Genomic DNA, 12,785 nt, shown 5'->3' on the forward strand with positions numbered 1-12,785 from the left:
ATATACTAATAAATACTATCTCTTTGTTCTGGAATTATAGCATAATTCAAACCTTTTAACTTCCTGCACATCTCCATCAGGCTCATCATCTTTATTCTCCGCAGGAAGGGATTGTGATTCCACTGCTCTTATACCTAGGTGGTTCCAAATGCATTGTAATTGAGCACATTCTTTTGATAAAGATTCTCTACTGCAAGTGCATTTTCATTGGAACGTTTCAAATCTAATAAATTTAAAAGTGCTGTAAATTAATCCAAGCATAAAGTTTTTCAATAACTGTGAAGGCAAAACAAATGATTGAAACTAATGGTACAAATGGTTCAGTGGTGCATCATTCGGCTTGAAAAAATTCCCAGCCTTTCTGTTCTATAAACATAAGAAATCTGAAAGTTGCCCTGAGGAGGAAACAGGTCTTAATTCAGTATCATCCATCTAAATCTCATTCGTACCCTGGTAGCTAAGAGAACTTGAAATCTTAAATAAGAAGTCTTTGTTTAAAAAAGAAAAGACAGTATCATTTGACTGCAGACCTTGTCTTAGTGGGATGGATTAATCGTCCTGTTAGTTTACAGTCAATACCAATTAGTGTGCAGTCTTTTCCTTCTAGCCTCCAGCTAATTTTAAAACTCCATACTTGTGCATGGCTCATTAGGGTAGATATCTGTTCTCGAGACATCAATGATTGTCTTTACGTGGAGCAAACCATACGTGTTCTTCTTGCTTCAGCCGCCTAATGAAAATCGACCCCAGTGTTATTCAAGAATCTATATTCAATCAAGGTAGTCAGACTTGAATTTGCATATTTGTTCAATCCACCTATCAATTCCTTCCGAGGTAGGAGATGTTGTTTCATGGATTTAAGGCAACCTTTTCTGTACCCCGCACCTCTAGAATGTTTCTGATATATTCTCGCACCCCTTAACAAAAGTTCAAAATAACGGCAACAAATGATGCATATACACTATAATTTTGAAAACCCAAGTTTTCGCACCCCTTGGAATATCGTCTCGCACCCCCAGGGAGTGCAAGCACCTCCAGTTGGGAACCCCTGGTTTAAGGTATCACGGGAAGGAAGATGTTGTAAAATCTGGCTTTTGCAGTTGTCGGACATTTTGTCTATGGTGTTCAAGTGGTGCTCCAGTTATTTTGAGATTGCACTTGAGGCATCTGTTAGTATTGGTACTACCTTTGCTTTCTTTTGACATAGCTGTTCTATTTGCAGGTCTTTGTATTTTGTGATTTTCTCCAATTTTTTCTCTTATTCTGCAGTATTTATTTATTTTATTTATTTTAATTCCATTTATATCCCGCCCTTCTCCGAAGACTCAGGGCGGCTTACAAGCTTAGCAGTAGCCTTCATTCTATGTATATGCCTGCTTATTAGGGCTTTCACACACACCCCCAAGCGGCATTATTACAAAGTCAGCTTAATTGCCCCCAACAATCTGGGTCCTTTTGTGCTTTCCTTGTGGCTTTCCATTCTGAAACTGCAAGAGTGGAGTGTAATGGTATGTGAGAATGACCTTGGGGATAGTGGATTGTAATGTAAAGGGAACCTTTTCCCCTTCCTCTCCATCTTTGTGTGTGTGTGTGTGTGTGTGTGTGTGTGTGTGTGTGTATTTATTTTATTTTATTTATTTTAATTCCATTTATATCCCACCCTTCTCCGAAGACTCAGGGCGGCTTACAAGCTTAGCAGTAGCCTTCATTCTATGTATATGCCTGCTTATTAGGGCTTTCACACACACCCCAAGCGGCATTATTACAAAGTCAGCTTAATTGCCCCCAACAATCTGGGTCAGTATTGTTGTTACTACTGTGGAAAATAACTGGAAGTAGTGAGGAAATTTAAAAATAAAAATATATGTGCTTTTAGTATTATCATGTAATCATATTTTATATTTTATAATAATCATTTTATAATCAATTGCCTGAGTAGATGCTTTGAGTAGATGGGGGGGGGGAAATACAGGCCTCAAGTGGAGGGAGGGGGAGAACAAGAGTTACCATGGGGCCCAGTGTGAGTCACCATCTAGGAATTGTTTTTAAGTACCTTCTTCTGGTGCCTGGTACCCCTGGCAGGTGTAGAAGATGGGAGACACCTCTCCTCTAGAATTGATAAGCATGTACATATATGGTCTGAGTATACAGGATAGTAGGGGAGGGATCTTATTAGTATAATGTAAGCAAACAGGGGCAGAGATAATGTATTCTGTTTAGGCGCTTCTAATAGATTGTAACCTCCAAAGCCTAAGCCAATGGGGCCATGGGGGAGGGAATGGGGCGTCACAATAGGATATATAATAATATGTGATTTTGGAATTTGGGGGTGTGGTTCAGTGCTTGGCTACATTGCATTGTTTGCCTTCCTGAATCCACCACGCTTGCCTTCCTGAATCCACCACGCTTTGCAAAGCCGTTACTTTTTAGACTTTGTTGTGAAGTCTAATAAACTTCTTTTCTATTTGTAACTCAAAGAGAGTGGATTTCAATTTGTGACTATTTTTGTGTCTAACACTACTATAGACGGGGAATTGCCACTTTGAAATGGTTGTAAGTAAACATGCTATGCAAAAGAACATTTCTACTCCAGACTTCTGTCTGCTTCGTGATGTTGTGACAGGTTAGCTCTCTTCTATTTGTGCAGTGAGATGATCAGTGCTGTCTCCAAAACTATTCACAGGGTTGTTGGGATGTTCTTAAAGCTGTTTTTTTCTACAGTGAGGTTTGGCAACTTGGACCTAGGCAAAATCAAAATGATAGCAAGTTTTTTCTTTTGCAATGGGGGAAGTTAGTTGTTCGTTCATTTACTTTCTTACATGGTTTATAGACCACTCCAATCAACTGACTCTTAGCAATGTAGAACTCCCCAAATTTATAATTTGAAATTAAAACAGTAATCAAATTTAAAACAAAAAACATACCCTGTAATTTTGTGTACAACATAATGCACAATATAACTCTTTAGGACTGAACAGCAATATAAGTTGGCTGCTTTGTGGAAAGAGACTTTTAAATTGCTTGGTTTGCACTTTATTTTTAATTACTGTATCTGCACATTTCTGAAAATATCTTACTTTGAGACAGGGAGGCTTAGAAGTTAGCATCCTAGGTGTCTTTTCTAAAAAAGGTGCTGAGCTGAGTCACAAGGAAAAGCAGGTGCAATACCCCTGCTTCAGCATTTTGTTGGCTTTCTCCCATGCCCTCTGTTATGTATTGAATATATATAAAGTTTGTTAATCCCTACTAAAGTGAAACCAACTTAACTCCAACTGTTTGTGAAGCTACAATGAAACTAACCTTTAGATGACCCTGACTGTTAACTCCAATTGTTTTGGAGGGAAACTTTGAACATTCATATTTGGGCGGGTTTTTCAAGTATTGTGATTGGTGAAGGCCCTGTGGGTTCAGAGTATAAATTACAGACAATTGCCTGCAGTTCTCCAGTTCTGGTTTGAGTCAATAAGTAATGTTGTAACTATGCTGCTCTGCTCCTTACCTACTGAAGCCCACTACTCAGTAGTGGCAATGAAGGTGGGATGCTGCAGAAGAGAGCTGCTGCTAACCAAGAGACTGAAATCCCTAGGTGATAGGCTGGGTAAAGAGCCCCCCCCCCCCCACCTACCAGTAAGCCACACTGGAGGCAGGCTGAAATCACTGGGTGCCAGACCAGGTAAAGAGCCCCGGTGGAACCACGCTCCCTGCCCTGCCTGCCAGTAAGACACACTGGAGGCCCAGATATACCTGAGGGATCTGTCCCCAGGATCCCAAAGTGCAGCAATTGCCTGCAGTTCTCCAGTTCTAGTTTGAGTCAATAAATAATGTTGTTACTATGCTGGTCTGCTCCTTGCCTACTGAAGCCCACTACTCTCCCCTACCTGAAACAGCAAAAAATAAAAATAAATCCCAGCAAACTGTACAAACTTACGGATCCCTTTAACACAAAGATATAAAACAAATGGTTAACAATACTTTTTAATCTTATCAGGGATAGAAAATTTTGACATTGACACCAATGATTTTTTTAGATTTGAGGAATGAATAAGCCATTTAAATCTTTCCAAAGCTTTCTACTAGCAACCCACCAAGAACTAACCAACCGAGTTAACTCAAATGGTATATAGCAGTACTGGCGAACCTCTTAGAGACCGAGTGCCCAAACTGCAACCCAAAACCCACTTATTTATCACTGGGTGCCAGGTGGGCATGGCCTACTGGGTGGGTGTGGCTGTGGTGATCATGGAAGATCGGGTGGGTGTGGCCAAGGTGGGTGTGGTCACCTCAATGTCATTCGTGGGGAGGGACACTTGTGGGGGGCGGCTGGTTGAAGAGAGAAAGTTCCCACCTCCAAGGCATGGTGCGGGTGCCCACAGGGAGGGCTCTGAGTGCCACCTCTGGCACCCGTGCCATAGGTTTGCCACCACTGGTATATAGCTAGGGAAGCAATCATGCTATGGATGAAAAGAAAGGACTCTGGAACAACTTCTTTACCATTATGTCACTTTGCTTAACTATGCATTCAAATGGATAGAATCTCTCAAATCTGAATAACCTAAGCTGAAATTCATAGCTATCTGGGGGGCGGAGGTGAGGTGTTTGTATATAGAAGATGGAACATAATGAATTTACAGAGAAAGTCCAGGAGTTGTGGTCCCAACATATCTGAAAGATTGAGGAAACCTAGGTTAGATTAGATTGGAATCATGTATCACATTTTATCATAATCCAACAAGTCATGATATAGGCATACTGAGTTCAGGCACTGATGACAGACGTTAATCTAATCCAGTCATTCCAAACATGGGTTTCTGGGTGTTGGACTAAAATAACTCGTCATCTATTGAATGTGATCATCATCCAGCTTGGTAGGTGGTCAAAGCATCTGAGATTTTCAAAATACATCCTTATACTTCAATGTCATTTGCAGTTCTGAGTAATGACTTATTTTGGCAAAGGCACAGTATCCCAGGCATGGATTTACTATTGTTTCAACTCTGTTCAAGGACAATTGCAAGGATAATTATATATGCATTCTCTGTATCTATTTTCCAGAAAAATGGAATTTGGGAGCAAAAAAAATTGATGTAACTGTAAGTCATGCTTATTTGAAACATGGACATCTTGCTATAACATGGAAAAATAGAAATTGATCTTTTGAATATATGTTGAAATATTACTTAGGTCAATCTAAAATTGATTAAGGAAAACAAGCCAACATATATCTTAAACTGGGGGACATAATTGCATCCTAGGATTAACAGACAGCATACAGGTAGTGTTCAACTTACAACAATTTGTTTAGTGACCATTGGAAGTTGCAATGGCACTCATAACGACCATTTCAGCATCTCCCCATGGTCACAAGATCAAAATTTGGGCACTTGGCAACAGGCATGTATTTATGACAGTTGCACTGTCCCAGGGTCATGTGATCACCATTTATAACTTTCCCACCCAGCTTCCAATGAGCAAAGTCAATGGAAGAGGTAGATTTGCTTATCAACTGCACAATTCAGTTAACAACTGCAGTGATTTGCTTAACAATGGAAATTTCCAGGCATTTTCTATCATGCTTCCCCATGAAATAACATAATGAGCAAAAATATACACATAAAAGTTATTTTTACAAATGGGATGAAAATATGGTTCTCGGCATATAGGATGCAATGCTGACCAGTGAAGTCCTGATGAAATCAGTACCTATTGTATGATTCTTACTGCAATAAAGCCAAGAGACAAAGACTACACAGACCACTTACAAGAGGGTGGTTAAAAAAAAGTCAGTGGTCATCACCATGAGATCAAACCTCTATTCCTTTTTGTATGTGTTGTATCTACTGAAGAAAGAGTGCCAATGTGCAAACTACTGGTGAACAAAAGAAGGGCACTTCTGCATCAAGACTTCATCACATTTTGAAACTCTTTGTGGTATCATATGAGTATAAGGACTGAATTTGGGAAAGGAGCAGCTCAGTGGCAGTTTGTTTAAAGTTGGTCAAATTTGGTGTATTGCTTGCCACATTATGTCTCAGTGGAGCTATCGGGTGCTTTGCTTTTTCATTGACCAGAACTCTGATGTTACCCCTAGGTTCTAGACTGCAGGCAACTCCTCTCAGTTAGAGCTACAGCATCTTGTTCCTCTCTCCTCCTCTCTCTCCATTCCAACCACCGAGAGAACCATCTGGTTATAAAATGCCAAATACTGGTCTTTTACCATTGTGCTATAAGAGCTGGCTATTGATACTTGTAGCCAAACAAATGCATGTACTGAAAGCATGATGAGAAAGAGGGCATCGACTATTTTATTTATTTTATTCATGGAGTGGAAGAGAGAGGGAATATTGTTGTTCTGGGCTCTGGAGTGGCTCGCAGCAGAACACTGGCTAAACTCTGCATTTTCCTTTGATCAGATGGAGGCATGCGCTGTCTGGCTAATGATGTTCCATGCATGTTCTCAGTATTTTGAATTCAGTAGTGGTGAACATGTCTTCAGGGCAGTTTTGAGTTGTATCAGAACATTTGCACAGTAGGAGCAACATTAGTATGGAAATGACCTCAAAAGGAAGGTCCAACAGATGTGGGATATGGGCAAGAATTATCCAATGAATAAGGGAGAGACTCCATCTAAAGAAATTTCAGTGTGCTGTAAGAAAATAATGTTAGTGGCATTGTAAGCCACATTTTCTAATGTTTATGATTACATCTGTCTTTATTTCATGATTCTTTGATCTTTAAAAGCCCCCTTTATTTATAAATACCATTTTCCTTCTGTTATATTGCAAAAACTACTAGCATACTCCTTCCTTCTTAAAATACAAATACTCCCATAGATTTCTGTAGGTGTAAACCTTTTAATGGCCCACAAACCTCATGTATAAATATCTCATTTTAATCATAGGCTGCCCTGAAAAATGTTAATATTATATGCAGTTCTAGTGGTATATAACATAACCAGCAGACTTAATCATGCCTTGTAAGTAAGATTACTCATTCAGGTCCCTCCCTGAAAGCAATAACAGAAAGGTCCTTTAATATATGTAAATGTCTATATCCAAGCAACAACAGTAACAGAAGAAGAGATCAAATTGTGCTTACATTATATATTTTCATTTGTGCTAAAAGCATCGCAAATACAGTACTGTATTACTATTGTGGAAAATAACTGGAAGTAGCGAGGAAATTTAAAAATAAAAATATATATGCTTTTAGTATTATCATGTAATCATATTTTATATTTTATAATAATCATTTTATAATCAATTGCCTGAGTAGATGCTTTGAGTATATGGGGAAAAATACAAACTTCAAGTGGAGGGATGGGAAAAACAGGAGTTACCATGGGGCCCAATGTGAGTCACCATCTAGGAATTGTTTTTAAGTACCTTCTGGTGTCTGGTACCCCTGGCAGATGTAGAAGATGGGAGACACCTCTCCTCTAGAATTGATAAGCATGTACATATATGGTCTGAGTAAACAGGATAGTAGGGGAGGGATTTTATTAGTATAATGTAAGCAAACAGGGTACATGGTGGCTCAGTGGGTTAGGATGCTGAGCTTGTCGATCAGAAGGTCGGCAGTTTGGCGGGTCGAATCCCGAGTGTCGTGTAACAGAGTGAGCGCCTGTTACTTGTCCCAGCTTCTGCCAACCTAGCAGTTCGAAAGCACGTAAAAATGCAAGTAGAAAAATAGGGACCACTATGGTGGGAAGGTAACAGCGTTCTGTGCGCCTTTGGAGTCTAGTCATGCCGGCCACATGACCACGAAGACGTCCTCGGACAAGCGCTGGCTCTTTGGCTTTGAAACAGAGATGAGCACCGGCCCCTAGAGTAGGAAACGACTAGCACGCATGTGCGGGGGAACCTTTACCTTTACCTTAAGCAAACAGGGGCAGAGATAATGTATTCTGTTTAGGTGCTTCTGATAGATTGTAAGATAGATAGCCTAAGATAGATAGCCTAAGCCAATGGGGCCATGGGGGAGGGAATGGGGTGTCGCGATAGGATGTATAATAATATGTGATTTTGGAATTTGGGGGTGTGGTTCAGTGCTTGGCTACATTGCATTGTTTGCCTTCCTGAATCCACCACACTTTGCAAACCGTTACTTTTTAGACTTTGTTGTGAAGTCTAATAAACTTCTTTTCTATTTGCAACTCTAACCAAGTGGATTTCAATTTGTGACTATTTTTGTGTTTAACACTATAGCACTATAATACTGTATTACTTTAAATATTGTAACATTGTGCATTTTAGGCAACATAAGAGAAAATATTTATAATAATACTTCCTCATACATACATATATAGCCCAGAATTATTAATCTGCCTTGAATTCCCCACTTTCCATTTTTTTATTTTTGAAGAGTGATAAAAAATAAGGCAATACTACGATATAGAGTATACTTCAAAATCTTATGTTTCTACAAAATCTCTTTTTTCTTCTTGTGTTTTCCTTGCTAACATTTTTAACCTCAGCCTAGAAAAATTCACAAAGTTGAAACTGATAGGAAAGCAAAGATTATTCTCATACTGTTCTACTTTTCCAGTCTGAGACTACTCCCCTATAACTCCTAAAGGATAATTAGTGAAAAAGATTGATTGCAGGAGCCTTGAGTTATTACACTTGCAAGCGAAATGTTGGGGCCTTCAGCCATGCATTTACATTGTTCTAAGCTGCATTAATGTTCATCCCTATTTGACTGAGAAGAGTTCAGGCAGGAGTTAAGAGAGACATATGTGCTCTGAGAGCTCTATCAAAAATTAAAGATCTTTAACAGAACTTGTAAAAAGCTTATCTACCATGCTCGTCTATTTATTTGCACCCAGACATATGTTAAACTAGTGCTAAACTGAATTTAATTTACAAAGAGAGAGGCAGTCACTGCAAAATCTCCTCCAGAGTGTGTTCTATCACTGGGGCTTCAGTCAGCTGCAGACTCAGGGAATTCTGACCGTGATCGCTCACTGTGGCAGATCGGCTGACTTCCCACAGGGTATGTTTGACCAACTCTGAGAATGTCACATTAAAGAAGGATGAGACCTTCTTACTGAGAAGGACATAAAGGATAGGGTTCAGGCTACTATTGAGAAAGGCAAAGCCAATAGAAAGAGGCATGGCACTTTCAAGCAAATCATGCAAAGAGGCATTATGATGAGCTGACAGTTCCAGAATGGTAAATATTTGATATGGGGTCCAGCAAATAAAAAAAACCACCACCACCACAAGAATAGTCCAGAAAAGCCTGCTGGAGGTTAGTACTGTACTTTTTTTAACCTGGCTGACTAGAAAGGAATAACAAACAATCATAGTTAAGAGTGGAAAAAGATAGCCACAAATGAACTTTATCCATGTAAGTGTGTGATGCCTGAATACAATAACATCAAAGTCATGGTGAAAGTTGTAATAGCATATGGTGATATTTTGGGGTGATATAAATGTGTCTTTGAAATACAGTGCTGGGCTTCCAAGAAGTGTAGCCAAAATCCAAATGAGTAGAATCAGGATACAGGCATTCCTAAGTGTCCGATGCTTATAAGAGAAGGCAGGGTGGATCAGATGGACATAACGATCAAGGCTGATTGCTGTCAGGAAGAAGACACTGGCAAACATGTTGAGCAAGGTTATAAAAGCATTTGCTTTGCACAACCATTTCCCAAAAGGCCAGTGGAAGCCCATGATCACATATGTAATATATAGGGGCAAGAACAAAACAAATATTAAGTCTGCAATTGCCAAGTTGAGGAACCAGATGGATGTAACTGTCTTATTCCATTTGAAGCCCATGATCCAAATAACTATTGCATTGCCAGGTACTCCTAAGAGAAAAGCCACCATCTGTAGCACAAGAGAAGTGATTTGCGTATGACCGAGGTAGGCCTGGGCTGGCTCATCTTCCTCATAATCTTCAAAGTATTCAGTAAAGTTATCTTGGTACAGGAAGTCAGTTGATGACATGACCACACTCTTGTCTCCTGCGAATTTGGATCTGAGCAAAAAGGAATAGAGCAGGTAGTTACAAGTATAATAACAGTGGTATTTTCAAGCAACGTGCTGGTATCTATAGGTTCCCAAATGCTGCTCAGTTATTCAGCCTTGTATGGCAGCTTCAAATATTGATCTGCATGGTAGATGGACTCTTATTTAAAAGATATGGGAATACACTGTGTCAGAAAACAGCAAGGTATCATTGCACCAATTGTACCCAACATTATAGGGCACAGTTTATTTAGACCACCTCATGCTCATTACTGTATTTAGTGTTTTGCGCAAGGACAATGGCAATTACTTGTACCTTGGAAGTGTGAGTCCAATTGAAGAAAGAGCCTACAGTTTTATGCCAATGGCTTCTGCTTATGATTTGAATACTTCTTATCATATTTATTATTATCATTGTATATATTTCCCAGAAACACTTGACACTTCTGTAAATGGATGTTATAGTCCACTGTATCTGGGGGGGGGGAAGAAATGAAAAAACAGGCTGGGAATAGCTGTCACCGAATCTGCTTACCTTTCAGTGCTTTTCCCCTAAGGCTCTCTGTGATGTTGACGGGGTTCACACATCCACTAAATCAGTCATAATGTACTTTATTTGGTCTGATATAACATGATATGTGAATGCAGCTTGTAGTTTCTATTTCTCGATCTGTGGGTTGGTGTGAGACATGAATTCAGCCACTCCTGAGAGATACGCAAAACATAATTAAGCAAAATACAGCTCTGCGTGTGAAAGTCCATCCTTTCTGTAAAATATGTAGTGTTGTGGTTAAGACATTAGGGTTAGGAAAGTCTGAGTTGTAGTCTCACCTTGTGCACAAAGCCAGCTGGATTACCTTGGGCCAGTTATTCTCTCTCAGCCCTAGAAAAGAAGTAATGACAAAGGACTTCTGAAATCTTGCCAAGAAAAACTGCAGGGACTTGTTCGGGAGTCAAAAACACTGATTCAAAGTCACAAAAAAATGCATGTGGAAAAGCAGAACTACACTACTTAAAACTCCCTGCACTAAAAATGGCAAAACGGACAAACACTGCACCTCTCAAGAGGTGGGAAGCTTGGCTGGCTATTGCTTGTCAAAAGTGTTCAAGTCAATACCTACAGGGTACTGTCCTACAAAAACCTACAAGAGAAATCGAAAGTGGCAAAGCACGAAAAACAAAGAAATGGTCAGAAAGCAACATTGTTTAAAATAGAAATTCTTTACCGTCTGTAAAAATAAAACAATAAATTAAGAAGAGATGCTTCTTTAGAATATATTACTTGCTGCAATACTTTCCCCTCCACAGAACTCTTCTGAAAGAAAGTCAGATAGAAAAATGTTATGAAACGCTAATGGTTGATGCTCTATGAACACCATGTCATTAAAACATAAGTTAACTCTTTACAATCTCTTTTTTAAAGGCCATAACCAAATATCACCCTTTCTATACTTCTATGCTTTTCAGGGAAAATAAATGCATTTATTTACTCTCTCTGAGAACTATGCCTCATCTCCTAATCCCTTTTATTCTGATGTATAGCAGTTGTGGGCACCTTTACCCAAACAATTTGGTATGCATTTTGACACAGTATGTATGTTTTTAATTGCAAGCCCACAGCATGGAAGAAACAGTTTTCTTAATTTTAAAATCACAGGGTGTATGTGAAAACAAAACACGCTTTCCATGTAAGTACAACCATAACATAAAACATAACATAAAACAAAACTACAGCTTTGTTCACTTTAACACAGTAGCTCCCATCCCTAAAATAATTTGCATACAATGGAAGTTTCTGTTTTTAAATTGTAAGGATCCTCTTCTATTTGTTTAGGTACAACTTTATGCAAACTATCTGGGGGAAAAACCCTATTCAACTCCATGATGAAGCTTAAGAACAGTTTTTGAGATGTCATGGATCTCACTGAAAGCATTTAGAGTCATACTACTCAAAATTTCCATATGCCACTCAACCTCATTAAGTTTAATTAACTTCATTGCTAAACAATCAAAACATGCAATGCAGATGTACTTAGAACAGCATGTGCAAGAACAGCTTGCTGAATTGAGAGGAACACTTTTTGGAGCAATTTTGTAAATTTTGTTAAAAATATCAATAATAAAACCAGCTTGACATTCTTTCATTTTATTCACAGTGGCAAGTTTTTAGATATTACTTACAGTACATTGCTTGGTATTATGAATATAGCCTGGTGATAAATGATCCCCACATAGGAGAAACATAGCATATTTGCTATTCAACTCAGATGGTTAAATCACCTGACTCTGACTTTTAATGCACTGAGAAAAAGTCAAGTCAAATGAATAAGTAAATTTAATTTTTTTTCTCCCCTTTCTCCTTTTTAACAAATATGCCACAGACAGAATAGTAGATGTTTGGTTTTAGGCTTTAGGCTGGGCAGAATGCGTTACTGTGTGACTGAACATATAGGAAGATAGAAAACATAATAAACTCAAAGAGTAACTTTACTTTTATAAGTTGATCTGGAAAACTGCTTTTGAAGACTTTCAAGATTCTGTCAATTTACCTACCAATAAAAAACATTCCAGAATACCAAGTGGTTATTATGTCCTGAGTTTATCAGCCTCAGTGGACCTGACAATTAATACTGTTACTAATTGAAATTAACAATAACAACATTGTGAGGAAGTGGAATTAGCAGGATCAAGTCACAGGAACACATAGGGAGAAATTTAACCTTTCTTCCTATCACTCCTGTTCCATTCTATTAGCACCACTAGAAGATTTCGCCACAGTGTCAATATTAACTTCAGCTGCAAGCAAAGCTT

The 12,785-nt window shown here is 38.8% G+C and overlaps 1 protein-coding gene across 1 annotated transcript; it reads right to left on the reverse strand.

Moving 5' to 3' along the window:
- Positions 1-8,807: 8,807 nt before the first annotated feature.
- CMKLR2 (chemerin chemokine-like receptor 2) lies at positions 8,808-12,218 on the reverse strand (the record flags this gene model as incomplete). The annotated part of the gene is given in 3 exon segments (XM_083350396.1): positions 8,808-9,962; positions 9,964-9,984; positions 12,156-12,218. Coding segments are annotated over 3 exon segments (1,170 nt in total). The 3' UTR covers positions 8,808-8,876.
- Positions 12,219-12,785: the final 567 nt, after the last annotated feature.

Source organism: Vipera ursinii, assembly GCF_947247035.1.
Source record: "Vipera ursinii genome assembly, chromosome: 1".
NCBI lineage: Eukaryota > Metazoa > Chordata > Lepidosauria > Squamata > Viperidae > Vipera > Vipera ursinii.